At 43.8% G+C, this 17337-nt stretch overlaps 1 protein-coding gene across 2 annotated transcripts in view; it reads right to left on the bottom strand.

Moving 5' to 3' along the window:
• The window catches only part of kiaa2012 (KIAA2012 ortholog), a 125798-nt gene extending 110999 nt beyond the window's left edge, over window positions 1-14799 (bottom strand). For both annotated transcript variants that reach the window (XM_062962036.1, XM_062962038.1), the window contains exons 1-2: window positions 13853-14799; window positions 374-646 (exon numbers count right to left, since the gene is read on the bottom strand). In XM_062962036.1, coding sequence (XP_062818106.1) covers window positions 374-646; window positions 13853-13939 — 360 coding nt within the window. In that variant the 5' untranslated portion in view covers window positions 13940-14799. The remainder of the gene's footprint in view (window positions 1-373; window positions 647-13852) is intronic.
• Window positions 14800-17337: the final 2538 nt, after the last annotated feature.

Raw genomic sequence — 17337 nt, 5'->3', positions numbered from 1 at the left:
TTACAGTTTTTCCCTGACATTCAGTATAGTCGTGTCCGACTCTGGGGGCTGGTGCTCATCTCCATTTCTAAGACAAAGAGCTGGCATTGTCTGTAGACACCTCCAAGGTCATGTGGCCAGCATGACTGCATGGGGCACCGTCACCTTCCTGCCTGAGCAGTACCTATTGATCTACTCACATTTGCATGTTGGATAGGTTGACAGACGCTGGGGTTAACAGCGAGAATCATCATGCTCCCTGGATTCGAACTTCTGATCTTTCGGTCAGCAAGTTCAGCAGCTCAGCAGTTTAACCCGCTGTGCCAGCAGGGGCTCACCTCTAAAAATATGCATAGTATTAATTCCTGAATTGGAATAGTTGTTTATCTCTTACCTCTTTACTGCCATATGCCAAAATGGCTCGAACTAAATCTTGGAGGGTGTGTAGTTCAACATGCAGGGCCCGTTTTTTGTTTCCTGCTCTTCTTCGGGACTTTCTGCATTCTTTCCATCTCCTTGATGGCTTAGCCAGATCTTCAGAATAGAGAATTAAGGCACCTGTTCTGGTGCTGTACGTCTTAGGGAGACATAGTTTATAGGATCCCTCCAGAATCTGTAGTCCATTGATGTGAGAACGGGTTTCAGGAGATGTCCAGTTCACGTAATCCTAAAATGATAAGGAATGAAGCAATCACAATGTGGATATCAGGAAGCGAAGCGTGACAATTTTCCTCCCTTGTACATATATCCTGGGGCCCTTCCTCACAGCCATATAACCCAGAATATCAAGCTATATAATCCACAATATCTACTTTGAACTGGATTATCTGAGTCCACACTGTGATATAATTCAGTTCAATATGGATTTTCTACAGCTGAGTGGAAGGGGCCTGAAAGTACCAATCAATCCAGATGAATGGCTGAGTTGTGATTCTCAACATTTCTGAGGGAAGTTATGAATCTCTTTCTAGAGAATCCATGGATAAACTTCAGAGTTGCATGAACCAGGTTTTAAAAAATATTTTTCCGAGGCTCCTTCTACATTGCCATATAAACTCCAGATTATCTGGTTTGAACTGGGTTATATGGCAGTGCAGACTTATAGAAAAGTGTGTTAAATCACTGAGCTGCTGAACTTACTGGCTGAAAGGTCAGCAGTTCAAATCTGTGGAGTGGGGTGAGCTCCTGCTGTTAGCCCCAGCTTCTGCCAACCTAGCAGTTCGAAAACATGCAAATGTGAGTAGATCAATAGGTACTGCTCCAGCGGGAAGATAACAGCGTTCCATGCAGTCATGTCGGCCACATGACCTTGGAGGTGTCTGAGGACAGCTCCGGCTCTTTGGATTAGAAATGGAGATGAGCACCAACCCCCAGAGTCAGACATGACTAGACGAATGCCAGGGGAAAACTTTTACCTTCACTAGACTCATATAATCCAGTTCAGAGCAAATAATGTGGATTGTCTGCTTTGATAATCTGGATTATACGGCAATGTAGAAGGAGCCTCAGAAAAAATATTTTTTTAAACCTGGTTAATGCAACTTTGAAGTCTATCCATGGATTCTCTAGGGGTCTACAGACTTTGTTTACGAATCCTCTGCTAGAATTGCTTCCCCATCTGACCCAGTCTAACAGCATCCGAAAACATAACTGAAATTGATTTGGATTATCTATTATCACCCTACTGGGTTCAGAGCAACAAGCCTAATATTTGGTGAAGGTACATCTTCACTACACAGTTACGACAGTTTCATACTGGTTTTAACTGCCATGGCTCCATCATAGATTCCCAGTATTGTACTTTGACGATGTACTTAAAAGATGCTACAGCCTTCTAACAGGGGATATCTCATAGGATAGAACCATAAAAGGTAAAGTAAAAAACCTGTATTACAGACCCACTCTTACTGATTTGATGTTGCAACAGAGATAGCTGCATTCTAATCATCCAAATCATTGGGAGGATTCTTTCCTATCCAGACCTCTGGAATTCCTTGATGATCTTCCATCCAAATACTAACCAAACTCAACCATGCTTCACTTTCAGAATCAGGAGGGATTGGGAAATTTCAAGTAGATGATGGTTGTCAGGCTCACTTCAAAGGACCAGTCTGAACGCAGATCAAGGATAGCTGCTCTCAAATTCAATCTTTATTGAAGAATACATGACTTTGGAAAAGTCGAGAATGACCTAATGTTTACATACATCTAATTTTATCACTTCTGATGCAACGTAATATCACACGCAAATATCATCATCAAACCCCACCTTCGGGATCACATTTCTACCATGATTTCTATTCCCACACACTACAGCAATTATAATTGTTTATACTTTCAACTCTGAGTTCCCAGGCTCATTTTATCTCCTCCCGCCAGGTGCTTGCAGGGTTGTTTTATGTTATGAAGTCAGATTCAGGGCTTGGAAATTCAGCCCTGGGATCTGGCTCCATGACATGGCGCCCTCGTTTTCTTCGTCCTCCTCTTCGGTTCTTCTTTCATCATAGTTCTGAAACAAATCAAACAATAACTCTATGTGTCCATTTTGTCCAAAGTCCCCATATACTTTTTCAGTAAGCTGCGATGGAATACTGGGTGTATTTTCCCTAAACTTTTTGGCAATGCCAACTGGAAAGTCACTTCATTGATAACACCCTGTATTCTGAATGGTCCAATATATTTGGGGCCCAGTTTTCTTGAAGGTAGCCCCAATTTGATGTTTTGGGTACTTAACCACACTAGATCTCCTTTATTTAATTTATCGCCTTCCACCCTCTTTCTGTCTGCGAACGCTTTATACTTTTTGTGTGCTTCCTTTAAGGATGCAGTCACTTGACTCCAACATTCTAGCATTTGCGTTTTCCACTTCCCTGCCTCTGTTTCCTCATTTTCTGTCCACCTTGGCAACTGGGGTAAAGGTTGTATTTCATACCCGTAAACTACTTCAAAGGGGGTTTTATTTGTTGCTGAATGTATAGTTGAATTAAAGGCTAGTTCCGCAAAAGCCAACCACCTAGACCAGTCATTTTGTCTCAAGTTAGAGTACATTCGAAGGAACTGCCCAAGCGTTTGCTGAGTACGTTCTACCGCCCCGTTTGTCATGGGGTGAAAAGCAGAACTTAGACTCCTTTCTGCTCCTAGCATTTCCAAGAATTTTTCCCAAAATTTTGCTGTGAACTGTACTCCTCTGTCACTGACTACTCTACTGGGACATCCATGTAGTTTGTAAATATGATTTATGTACAATTCAGCTAGTTTCTCAGCCGATGGTAGTTTCGTCAGCGCTATAAAGTGAGCCTGTTTAGAAAACAGGTCTAGTACTGTCCAAATATAACGATGTCCTTTGCTAACCGGCAGTTCTCCCACAAAGTCCATAGCTACACATTCCCAAGGTCTGGTAGGTTCCGCTACTGTTTGTAACAATCCCATAGGCTTCCCTCCTCCCGATTTATTTCTGGCACAATCATCACATTGAACAACATGATTCTTTATGTCCTTCCTCATTCCTGGCCACCAACAATGTTTTACTATTGCCTTTGTTGTTTTTGTAATTCCTGTATGACCAGCGCTCTGGTTGTTGTGAAAACGATGCAGAATCTTAATCCTTAATATTGCTGGGATATACAGTTTCTTGTTTACAAACCAAAATCCCCCCTTCTGTTCCCCCTTTTCTGCGTTGGACGCGATCCATTGATCTCCTTCATAAGACTGTTTCAGTTCATTTCCCCAGTTTTCTTCCCCGCCGAGTTCAACAAAAGCCGTGTCCTCCTTTTGGGTTTGTGCTCTTGTCCTGACAGCTAAGCCCCATTGTTTGTCAGAGAATATTGTCCCCTCTTTTGCTGTGGTTATGCCTTCGTGTTGAGGCATGCGTGAAAGAGCATCTGCCAAGACGTTCTGCTTCCCTTGAAAAAACTTTAATTGGAAATCGAATCTGCTGAAGTATTGCGCCCATCTAATTTGTTTGGGGGACAATTTTCTAGGAGACTTTAAATACTGTAGGTTCTTATGGTCAGACCAAATTTCAAATGGGATTCCGCTTCCTTCGAGGAAGTGTCGCCAGCATTCTAAGGCTTTTAATATGGCTAATGCCTCTTTTTCCCATATTGGCCAACTTTTTTCAGTTTCGCTGAACTTCCGTGACAAATATCCACAGGGTTTTAAGTTCCCATTTTGATCTTTTTGCAATAGTACTGCCCCATACGCACAGTCTGAGGCATCGCAATGGATTATGAAAGGGCTCCTGATATCGGGGTGTTTTAGGATGGGTCCTTCAGTGAAGCATTCTTTTAAGGTTTCGAATGCCTTTTGGCATTCTGGCGTCCAACTCAGTTTGGCGCCAGGAGCTTTCACTTTTGCTGTCTCCCCTTTCCCTTTTGTTTTTAAAAGTTCTGTAAGGGGTGCGGTTATTTGCGCGAAACCTTTTATGAAGGGTCTGTAAAAATTTGCAAACCCCAGAAATGATTGTAATTGCCTCCTTGTTTGAGGCACTCCCCATTCTTTCACATCTGCTACTTTAGCTGGATCCATAGCTAACCCTTCTGGAGATATCCGATACCCCAGAAAGTCAATTTGAGTTTTATTGAATTCACATTTGGACAGTTTTGCGTACAGCTTTGCTTCTCTTAGTCTCTGCAAAACTTCCCGGACCAATTTTACGTGCTTTTCCTTATCTTCAGTTACAATCAAGATATCATCAAGAAATATGAATACCCCTCTGTACAATAACGGGTGTAGTATTTCATTTATAAGCTGCATAAAGCAGCCGCCTCCGTTTTTTAACCCGAAAGGCAAAATTTCGTATTCAAAATGGCCGAATGCGCAGGAAAATGCAGTTTTCCAAGTATCCTCCGGTTTGATCCTTAATTTATGATACGCTTCAATTAAATCCAGTTTAGTAAATATGCTCCCTTTCTTCAATACGGTAATTAAATCCTTGACTAAGGGCATAGGGTATTTATTGTCCTTAGTAATTGCGTTTAAATTTCGATAATCAATGCACAATCTTAGGGAGTTATCTTTCTTTCTCCTAAATAACACTGGGGCCCCGAGAGGAGAATTGGATGGCTTAATGAAGCCTCGCGCCAGGTTTTTATCAATGTATTTCCTCAATTCCTCCTTCTCCTGCACAGACATGGGATACACTTTTGGTTTGGGTAAGTTTGCTCCTGGGGTTATTTCAATTTCTACTTCTATATTCCTTTTGGGAGGCAATTTACTGGCCTCTTTCTGATTGAAAACATCCACAAAGTCCCTGTATTCAGGTGGCAATAGCTGTGGGTCTATTTCCTCTGCTTCATCTTCCTCGTCCTCCTCTTCTGCAATTTTGCTTATCTCCCATTGCATCTGCTGTTCTTTGAATGCTAGGCTTTTCCCTCTCCAATCTACTTCAGGATTTGCCTGTTCGAGCCATGGTATCCCTAATATTACGTGGTATGTGGCAATAGGGGCTATCACAAAGGATATTCTTCCTTCCCATTTGCCTATTTTACATGGGATTCCTCGTATTTCCTTTGTAGATGCTTCCCCAGCAGCGACTGATCCATCTAGCTGCGAAAATGCAATTGGGGAGTCAAGCGCCATCTGCTGGCATTTCAGCGCTCCTGCTAACTCCGGGGTTATAATATTTCTAGAACACCCACAATCCACAAATGCCTTGCAGGTGGCCCGATTTTCTAGCCCTGAGAGGCAGATTGGCACTACTATCATGCGGTTGTCCCGACTCACCAGTTTTTCTGAAGATTCTGGGGCCTGCACCTCCTCTTCCGCGCGCCTCCCGGTTGCTGGCTTGGGCTTTGGGGCTTTTGGCGGCTCCCCCTTCCGGGCCCAGCATTCTGCTGCTCGATGGCCCGTCTTCCCACATACAAAGCATCCCGGTTTAGGTTTGTCGTCGTCTCCTCTGGAGGGAATCCCCGGCCTCCCTCCGGGTCTTTCCTGCTTCCTCGTTTCTCCTCGACCCCTCGCCACCGGTCTTTGCTGGCCGCTGCCGCTCCTGAAGCGCTTTACTTGGGCCAGGGTGGATTCGACGCGCCCCGCTAGTTGAATCCATCCCTGGAGCGTTTCGGGGTCGTCTCTGTGCGCTGCCCAGCTGAAAATCTCGGGGCGCAGTCCCTCTTTAAATAACTCCACTTTGGTCACTTCAGACCATTCTGGTACCCTTTCCGCGAGGTGAAGGAATTCCTCTGCGTACTCGGGCACTGTTTTGTCCCTCTGCTTTATTCCTTTCAGCTGGTCTCGAGCCCTCAATTGCTCTAGCCGGTCTCTGAACCGGTTTTCCAGTGCGGCGAGGAAGCGGGGCACTGACCTCAGGCATGGGTCGTGTCTGGCATGGAGTTGCACGTACCAGCTGGCTGCTCCTCGCTTTAGTGTGTTGCCGATGGCTCGAACCCTGCTTGCCTCGGAGGGGAATGTGTGTGCATTGTCTTCCATGTATCCTCTGATGCTAATTAGAAAAAAGTTCAGTTCATCTGATTCCCCTCCGTATTCTAGTTTGAGATCTTCCCTTCTAGGCATCCATTCTGCAGCCCGTTGATGCTGTCTGGGAGGCATGGGGAAGGGTTGCATCAGGTTTCCTCGGGCGGCTCCTTGGAACACGCCGCGCCCCACTCCGGTGGTCATTCTGCGCGGCTCCCGAAAGTCTGCCGCCGCCGTCGGCTCTTCCGCCCATCCGCATACTGGCCTTGCTGTAGCCCCCTCATCTCGCCTTTCCTCGTCGTACGGCACATCCTCCTCCTCTTCCTGGATCCCCCGCTCCTCTCCGCCTTCGTCTGCTAATCCACTGGACCCGATCCCTGGCCCCAGTGGCCTTTCCACCCCGACGCCCATTCGGGGGGTTGGGAGCTCTGTTGGAGATGGCGGCCTCAGAGTTCCCAGGGCTCGCTGACGCTCCACTTCTCGCGCCATTCTGTCCCGGAACTCCAGCTCCCGCCAGTATTCCTCATCTCCCTCGTCCCTTGCCGCCACGGGACTCTGCGTGGACGCTCGCTGGCCCCTCTGGCTCCAATCTCCTTCTTTACTTGGTTCTCTCTCGGCGCCATATCGGCTGGGCTCCTTTTGGAGATTCTCTTCCAATAATGGCACCAATCTCCCCACGGTTTCCGACAGCCTGGATAAATTAGTTTCCAGGATGGATAACCGCAGGGCCACGGTCTCCGGCATACTTCCTCCCGATCCCCAACTGGTTTCTGCAGCCGCAGAGACGCCTCTTCCTCCCCTGGGAATTCTCTGGGTCACGCCGTTCGGCCTGGGGTACCCCGTAGAGGAAGCTATGGCTTGCAGCGTTTCTTCTCTCTTCGGCCGGGCCCCTTGCAAAGGCCTCTCTGCCCCATTTGGGCTTTGATCTCCTTCTTCACTCATTATCACTTCACTGCGAATTCCGCAGGAGGGTGAGAAATGGATTCTCGACTTTAATGTCAGGCTCACTTCAAAGGACCAGTCTGAACGCAGATCAAGGATAGCTGCTCTCAAATTCAATCTTTATTGAAGAATACATGACTTTGGAAAAGTCGAGAATGACCTAATGTTTACATACATCTAATTTTATCACTTCTGATGCAACGTAATATCACACGCAAATATCATCATCAAACCCCACCTTCGGGATCACATTTCTACCATGATTTCTATTCCCACACACTACAGCAATTATAATTGTTTATACTTTCAACTCTGAGTTCCCAGGCTCATTTTATCTCCTCCCGCCAGGTGCTTGCAGGGTTGTTTTATGTTATGAAGTCAGATTCAGGGCTTGGAAATTCAGCCCTGGGATCTGGCTCCATGACAATGGTTAGGGCAACATCTGAGTGAAGAGGTTGGTTTTTTTGTGTGCACTTGAGAAACTGCAAGTTGCTTCTGGTGTGAGACAATTGGCTGTCTGCAAGGACATTGCCCAGGTGATGCCCAGATGTTTTGATATTTTACCATCCTTGTGGGAGGCTTCTCTCATGTCCCCGCATGGAGCTGGAGCTGATAGAGGGAGCTCATCCACGCTCTTGCCGGGTTGGATTCATACTGGCAACCTTCAGGTCAGCAACCCAAGCTTCAAGTCATCAGTTCTGCTGGCACAAGGGTTTAACCCACTGCACCATGGAGGGGCTCCAGAGGTAATAGATTGGAGTACAAAAAGATCAATGGAAGGGAGAAATGCCTTCATGTCTATAATCATCCTTCCCATATTGTTCAGGCAGATGAGGGAGCCTGTGACCCTCCATGTATCACTAGATTTCACCTCCCATTGGGAACTGTAGTCTAAGAACATCTGTAGTGCTATGGGTTTCACAATCGTGTGCTTTAACTCAATGAAAAAAGCACGATTACTTGCAGAAATAACAAAGCGCTTGTTAACACTGATGAAAATAATTCTGTTCGGTAATACATTTTCCCGGTTCGCATTGGCTGTGCAGTGGTCCCATTGATATCTCATCTGTCACATACATCACAGCGAGATTACCAGAATAGGCCACACATTTCCTCCTACTGAACTCACCTTGCTGTGAAAGTCCTTAAGGGCTTTCTTTTGCATGGTTTTGTGAGAGTTTGTTGTCTGGCCATCGCAAACTACTTCAGTGTAGATGGGGCCTAAAACTGTAAGAACCCCCCCCCCCCCCCAGTCACGCTGATCACAATTCTCCAAGTTGTATTCATAAATATGTTCCATTTCCAAGATGTACCGACTTCCAGCAGCTTCTAATGTGCTGTGGTGGTTTCACAAACCCTATTTGATGTGATCTTTTAGCAATCTACTATACGATGATGAGTAGAAAAGCATGAGTAGAAAAGCATTGGCTCAGCATTCCCTGGGATCAGCTGGGAGCCAGCAAAGGCCGTTCCCTGTGACTTGCACATGATGAGCTTGTCACAAGATCAGGGCCCCAAAAACATGAATTTGATTTCCGACTCCACAGTGGACCACTGTAGTCCTCCAGTGTAAACCTATCTGGGTGGTGGATAAAGTCTTGAGGCACAACCATGTGACAAGTTGCCACAGAAGCCAATGGCTAAGGAAGACCTTTCCAGGAAATGTACCATACATGCATGTTATGAATATGCCTTTGTTAAAGATGAGATTCTAGTTATTTATTTTCAATCTGTTGGTACTGGACTGTTTTCTTTTCTGAGCACTCAAGATGCAGGATTTTCTGCACAGGTCTAATACGATCTTTCTCCTTCCTACTATGTACATTGTTATTGCTATGGCTGTGTTGAATGTGATTCCTTGCACAAAGTGTGGCATTTTTGTCTTGGGTGAAATTACCTAGCTGTGGTAGAACCAAGTCACGATTTGCACCATTGAACTTGCACTTTGACACAAATCTCCACCCTAGAATGTACAGCCATGAAAAAGAACATATATTTTGCTAATAATAATAATAATAATAATAATAATCCCCCCCCCCCCCCCCGCAGGTGCCACCTTGACGTGGTGGGGGTACCAAGTACCACCTGCCAGCAGCAAAGAACTGGTGGGATCACAAACCTGCAAAAGTATTGGAAAATGAGCACGCAAAGATACTGTGGGACTTCCGAATCCAGACTGACAAAGTTCTGGAAGACAACACACCAGAAATCACAGTTGTGGAAAAGAAAAAGGTTTGGATCATTGATGTCGCCATCCCAGGTGATAGTCGCATTGACGAAAAACAACAGGAAAAACTCAGCCGCTATCAGGACCTCAAGATTGAACTTCAAAGACTATGGCAGAAACCAGTGCAGGTGGTCCTGGTGGTGATTGGCGCATTGGGTACCATGCCAAAAGATCTCAGCCGGCATTTGAAAACAATAGACATTGACAAAATCACGATCTGCCAACTGCAAAAGGCCACCCTACTGGGATCTCTGCACGCATCATCCGAAAATACATCACACAGTCCTAGACACTTGGGAAGTGTTCGACTTGTGATTTTGTGATCCATCATATCTATCTTGTTTGCTGTGTCATAAAATAATAATAATAATAATAATAATAATAATAATAATAATAATAATAATTTATATTCCACCTTTCTCCCCGAGCGGATTACAGCCTATAAACAAGCACAGGCAAACATTCACTGCCTTGCTACAATGAAATACAACGAAACACATATACACAGACAAAGGCGAAGGTTTCTCCTTTCATTTCTGACTCTGGGAGAGGTACTCTTTTCTATTTCCAAGCCAAGGAGCCTGTCACCTCCTGGTTGTGTGGCTGTTATGACTGCTTGGAGTGTCTTTTTGCCTTTTCCCGCCAAAGTGGTACCTATTGATTTACTTACATTTGCATGTTTTCAAACTACTAGGTTGGCAGGAGCTAGGGCTAACAGCGGGAGCTCACCCCATCCAGTGGATTCAAACTGTCAACTTTCAGGTCAGCAGTTCAGCAGCACAAGGGTTTAATCCATTGTTCCAACATGGACTCTTGAATAGACTCACCAAGTAAACCCCATCTTTTGAGTTTTGCTATATTGGTCAATTCTTGCAGCAAGCCACTTGAGAGGCTGCAAAACATTTGGGGGCCTTGCTGGATCTATGCCAATATTCCTCTATTGTTGCCAGTCTGCAAATCAACTCTCTGGTCCCATTCAGACATGCTCAAAAACCGGGACATGTCTCAGTTTTTACCAGAGGCGTCCAAATGATGACTCCGGTAAAAATGAATTATTTCAGAACAAACCAGGGTTTCCTAGGTTTGTTCCAACACCCCATTAGATCCGGCTCTTCTTGATTGGCCTGACAGGGTTTTAGTCCTGTGTGGAAGGGCCCTCTCTCATATCCTACCTTCTGGTTTAACCCATAGACCAATTGTCATCTGTTCTTGGTGAGTCCTTTCTAGGGTCTGATTTTATTGCTTGCCCTTAGACTGATTTTGATCATACATTTCTCTATTCCAAACCAGATCAGCCTCACCAGAATTCTGACATGTCATTTTTTAGTATAATTGTTCTGCTCATTTAAAAATTAAGTTCCAAAGTGTTTATTTCGTAGTACAGAAAACCTTAGAAACAAAACTTGCATAGAATTTTAAATGCAAGTCAGCTTCCAAGAATCATTAATGAAAAAAAAAATCACAGGTCTCCTGGAATGCTCTGGATATAATACTAAAGCTGGTCTTAAGGAATAGAATTTAATGGGTTCTCAAGAATACTGTCAAAATTCCTGGATAAGGATAATATGGCTGAGCTTACATTGCCTTCTTTGGTTTAAGGTTCAAATTGTCGAATAAAAGGCACCAGAAAAAGAATACAGTGTTCCCTCACTTATTGCTGGGGTTAGGTTCCATGACCACCCACAATAAGTGAAAATCCGCGAAATAGGGGCATTATATTTATTTTAATATTTATATATTATTTTAGTAGTTATACACTATTTTAAGTCTTTATCAACCAATTGTGTATTGATAAATCGCCTTCTTCTCCTCCCGTTGCCGCTTGGGCTCCTTTTCTCTCCCTTTGGCTTCTCCTTCCTCCCTTCCTTAGGCTGTAAATCGTAATTTTTTAATGATTTATAATAGTATTTTAGAGTTTATTGAAAAACCGCAAAACAGCAAATCCGCGAAAAGTGAACCGCGAAGTAGTGAGGGAACACTGTACTTACTACATTTTGGTATTTAGAGTTTCCCCATTGCACCTTAAGACAGACTTTGGTTCAAAACTATCTATGGGCCCTTCCACACAGCCATATCCAGAATATCAAGGCAGAAAATCCCACATTTTCTGCTTTGAACAGGGTTATATGGCAGTGTGGAGTCAGATAACCCAGTTTAAAGTAGATATTGTGGGGTTTCCTGCCTTGATATTCTGGGTTATATGGCTGTGTGGAAGGGCCCTAAGAGCTGGGATGAATTCTATTCATTGTGGCAGAGTTCACAGACAAAGGGGATCCACAGATAGCTGTCTAGTAGTCTATGAACTGAGTACAATTTTTGTCTTTTATTTTATTTGTTTCCTTTCATGATAAATTTTAGTTTTTTCAAGTGCTCTTTCTAATTTGTTTCATTTGAGCGTTTCTCAACTTGGGGGCCCACGAGGGGAGCGGTTCAGAGGTATTAGGAATATATTCATAACCTGTTAGGATTATGATACCAATATGGTTAGACACTGGTGCAGAGTAACAAAAAAACACAGAAGTCTAGGGATTTATGTGAGCAGAGGTGAGAAAAAGCAAAATAGCCAGCCTCCCTTTCCCTTTAAAAGAGTCATGTGCATAAAATAAACATCAGAGACATCAAAAGTAAAATAGTAAAAATATATTTACTCACAATCTTGTATGATGATTGTCATACAGGTAAAAACATCTTAGTTCCAAAAGAGTACAGTTCAGGATACTACATATCTCTTAACAAAGAAGTAACATCAGGCATGGCATGGCAGGATCAAGAAGCAGGAAGAGCCAAAGAGCCAAAAAGAGAGAACAAAAGCAAGTCTCTCCTTTTATGCCCCAAATTCTAAAGGCATATGTAACTTCCTGTATGTCTCCAGGAAGTATAATCCCATTTCCCCAGATCACATGCAAAGCCCCTAAAATGGTGCCATCAACTCTGGAATGCAGCTTTGGCTTCAGGTTACTAAGCAACAAACAAAACTAACTACATAAACCATCCCACATTGAAAATGCATGCATGATTGCTAGATAACCCAACAAGAGAGGTCAACAAAGACCACTATTTTCTGTTGGTCATGTGGGTTCTGTGTGGCTAGTTTGGCCCAATTCTATCGTTGGTAGGATTCAAGGGGCTCTTTGATTGTAGGTGAACTATAAATCCCAGCAACTACAATTCCCAAATGTCAAGGTCTATTTTCCCCAAACCCCACCAATGTTCCAATTTTGGCATATTCTGTATTCATGCCAAGTTTGGTCCAGATCCATCACTGTTTAAGTCCACAGTGTTCACTGGATGTAGGTGAACTACAACTTCCAAGTTCAAGGTCAATGCCCACCAAACCGCTCCAGTATTTCCTGTTGGTCATGGAAGTTCTATGTGCCAAGTTTGGTTCAATTCCATCATTAGTGAAGTTCCGAATGCTCTTTGATTGTAGATAAACTATAAATCCCAGCAACTACAACTCTCAAATTACAAAATCAATCCCTCCCACAACCCCACCAGTATTCAAATTTAGGCGTATCGGGTATTTGTGCCAAATTTGGTCCAGTGAATGAAAATACATTCTGCATATCAGATATTTACATTACAATTCATAACAGTAGCAAAATTACAGTTATGAAGTAGCAACGAAAATAATTTTATGGTTGGGGGGGGGGGGTCACTACAACATGAGAAACTAAATTAAGGGGTCGCAGCATTAGAAAGGTTGAGACCTATGTAGGTAAAGGTAAAGGTTTTCCCCTGACATTAATTCTAGTTGTGTCCGACTCTGTGGGTTGGTGCTCATCTCCATTTCTAAGCCAAAGAGCCGGCGTTGTCCATAGACGCCTCCAAGGTCATGTGGCCGGCATGACTGCATGGAGCGCTGTTACCTTCTCACTGGAGTAGTACCTATTGATCTATTCACATTTTGCATGTTTTTGAACTGCTAAGTTGGCAGAACCTGGGGCTAACAGCGGGCACTCACTCCGCTCCCCGGATTCGAACCGGCGACCTTTCGGTCAGCAAGTTCAGCAGCTCAGCAGTTTAATCCGCTGCTCTACCGGAGGCCTACTGGACTATGTAATGTGAATCAATTTCCAGTGCAATGAAACAGACTTTATGAAACATTATGTGTGTATATGTTTATAGGTATTTTGCTATGGAAACTGTAAACCAGTGGGGACAGAGGCACTGGCAAAAGTTACAAACTACTTCCACATTGGATAGGATCTGTTAGGCAGAAAAATAATTGTGCTGTGACTTCTACATTAGTAACTTTGCTGCCACATGATAACTTTTAAAACTAGAACTCACCTCAGGATCAAAATGTACCTCCAGCTTCTCTTGTTTGTTTCTGATCACTTCTCCAGCCCCACGACTTAGCATAGATAGACTGGACATTATTCACAAATCCATTGACATTCCCATCTACTTTTGAAAACGTAACTTTGCTCCATTTTAAGAGATCTTCATTTGAGTTCTGCCGATAAAGCTGGACGATAGTGTTAAGAGTGTCTCCTTAAGCCGGAGACATCAGTCCATTATTCTGTTCTGTATTACCAGTATAAACAGAAATATCAAAACAACCATATACTGTAGAAGCATAGTCCTCGGTTTTGTTTTTCCTCTCTAGGTTATTATTTTTCTTATCATTTAATTTCCTTCCGTTCCGGTTGGCCCAAGAAATCTGTGAAACGCCACTGCCATCCTTATTGTGCTCTGAGGTTGTTTCTGTGTTGCCATGGCACCAAAAGGAAATTAAGTTGTTTAAACCAGCAAGAGGGAAGGCGGGAAGGGAGAGAAAGAGAGCAGATTTCGGAAGGCCCAGGATCAGATTCCAAGAATGCATTGTCCTGCAAAACCCCCCACGGAAAGAGAAATATTATCCTTCTTGCAGCCTGCAACATCCAAACGTCTACTTCCCCCATCCTCCCTATTAAAAGCTGAACTGCAACTGATGTAAGTTTCCTTTTTTTCTCGCAGATTGCATCCTTTCTTGTACTCCACTCTCTAGTTGTGGAAAGATGGCCAAATATTGCTTCATGAAACAGCTAGCAGCCTTTTGTGACCTGTCCAAAATCTTTTGCTTGCTTTACTCCAGATCTTTATCCTGCCATTGTTGCTTCATTGCTCTCTCATTCCCCTTCAGACTCACATCCATTTTTGAGAATTGCAAGATGGTAGAGAAGCTGAACTTCCTGACCAAAAGGTCGGCAGTTCGAATCCGGGGAGCGGGGTGAGCTCCCGCTGTTAGCCCTAGCTTCTACCAACCTAGCAGTTCAAAAACATGCAAATGTGAGTAGATCAGTATAGGTAACGCTCTGGCTGGAAGCCAATGGAGCTCCATGCAGTCATGCCGACCACATGACCTTGGAGGTGTCTACGGACAACACCGTCTCTTTGGAGATGAGCACCAACCCACAGAGTCAGACACAACTAGACTTAATGTCAGGGGAAACCTTTACCTTAGCGAAGCCTTTCTGATGAACATTTGAAGGATTAGATACCCCTTGCTTGTACACTATTCTCCTCTCATCTATGTAAGTATGACTATTCTTGTGGGCACCTTTCCTGGCAGTAGGTTCCTCCAGACTCTCATCGAGGAGTATAGGATCTCTTGCCATAGCTCTCTGGGCTTTGCCAGGGTTTGCAACTAGGAGCCCTTCCACACAGCCACATCACCCAGAATATCAAGGCAGAAAATCCTACAATATCTGCTTTGAACTGTGTTGTCTGAGTCCACACTCATATATCTGAGTTCAAAGCAGAAAAGGTGGGATTTTATTCAGCTGTGTGGAACGGGGCTAAGGCGCTTAAAAGGATATTTTCAACAACAACAACAAAAAAAGATGCAGTCCTCTGAGTGGGACCTATGGTCTGAAAGAAAAGCTCTCACCCATTTCTTTAAGAGGGATCTATAGGTTGGGTGATCTGCACAAAGGGCTTTTAACCTGTTTTATTTCGGAGTGACTCATCATAGGTTTTCATGATATAAGGTATTCAAAAGGGGGTTTGTTTTGTCTTTTTGTGTACATTACTAATGAGGTCATATTTAAGCCTCAGACTGCAGATAAGGAAGATTTGTGCCGGCCATTAAAAGCCTGAAGTGTCAGATCAGAGAACACACTCCCCAGGTGAAGACAAGCTACAGAAGTATGTTACAATCCGGCCTGAAAGGATGCTAGTATGGATGATGCCAAAACGTACAAGCATAACCATGAATACAGAGACATGAGGTTTTATACCAGTGGTTCTCAACCTGTGGGTCCCCAAATGTTTCAGCCTATGACTCCCAGAAATCCCAGCCAGTTTACCAGCTGTTAGGATTTCTGGGAGTTGAAGGCCAAAACATCTGGGGACCCATAGGTTGAGAACCACTGTTTTGTACATTTGGAAGCTATTCCAACTTCCTGCTCTGCCCGCTTCCTTTCCTGATAGGTCAAAAGAGAGGCTGGTTTGGATCCGCACCCTGATCCACTGGTGCTCTGAGGAAGGTGCTGCCTCCAGGTGGGATTCTCTTGCGGAGGAGAGGCAATGATGGGGGGTTGGCCCGGGGAGGGCCAATGAACTGTGAGAGGCAGCTCTCCTGGGAGGAAGTGAGTCCTGGAAAGTCCATATCCATTCTACAATAATAGTGATGAGTCTTTGATTGGTTTACTTGTTCAATTCCTGGTGGTGATTAATATAGTTATTAATTTGGCCCATGGGTGGTCGGTGCCCAACAACAAGTCTACACTGCCAGGTAATCTGAGATAAGCTCTGAAATCAGATCCAAAGATATACGGCAGTAGAGATCCAGGCTAAAATGTCTAGACTTATACCTGAATATATATAGTAACCAAGCAAAAAGAGACCACAATTGAAATACCCATAGTAAATGTAAAGATTTTACCCAACGTTAAGTCTAGTTGTGTCTGACTCTGGGGGGTTGATGCTCATCTCCATTTCTAAGATGAAGAGCCGGCATTGTCCATAGATGCCTTCAAAGTCATGTGGCCGGCATGACTGCATGGAGTGCTGTTACCTTCCCATCGGAGCGGCACCCACATTTGCATATTTTTGAACTGCTAGGTTGGCAGAAGCTGGTGCTAACAGTGGAAGCTCACCCGCTCCCCAGATTTGAACCACCAACCTTTTGGTCAGCAAGTTCAGCAGCTCAGCGCTTTAATCCGCTGCATCACTGTGGGCTCCTGAAATATATCATATACCAATACTCTGACTGATGGCAATCGTATTATAGGGGTTCTTGGCAACATATATTCAGAGGTCACTTGCCCTTGCCTTCCTCTAAAAGTTAGAGAAAGTATGACTTCTGCAAGCTCTCCCTGTTAGTTTCCATGGCTGAACAAGAATTTGAACTCTGGCCTTTGCAGGTCTAGTCCAGCATTCAAGTTACTACACTATGCCGCTTCAATCTGTATTACACTACCAACATTTAGTTAAAGTAGACAGTTTCTTTCTTTAAAGTATAATGATGTCTAGTACAGCTCAAACATCATTTGCTAGACCAAATATACTTTCAGGTCTAAAGACATTTCATAAAGACTGGTGGATGAACAGGATGCTACAAATGAAAAGTTCCTTTTCCTAGTCACTGCAGCTGATTAAATGAAAATCAAGGATTCTCTCTTAGGCATTTAGTCTGGTAGTGCAGCGTTACAAGAATTAGCATGTTTTAATATTAATCTGGTATGTCACTTGCTAATATTAATCATTTTAATGGAAATTATAAAAGTAACCTGTTATGATAATTGTTAATAACATGCCAAAACAATATTTCACTTCAATTAAAGAAACAA

This window comes from Anolis carolinensis, chromosome 1 (assembly GCF_035594765.1).
Source record: "Anolis carolinensis isolate JA03-04 chromosome 1, rAnoCar3.1.pri, whole genome shotgun sequence".
Lineage (NCBI taxonomy): Eukaryota > Metazoa > Chordata > Lepidosauria > Squamata > Dactyloidae > Anolis > Anolis carolinensis.
Note: the sequence above shows the minus strand (reverse complement) of the source record. Positions and strands in the feature narration are given on the sequence as shown.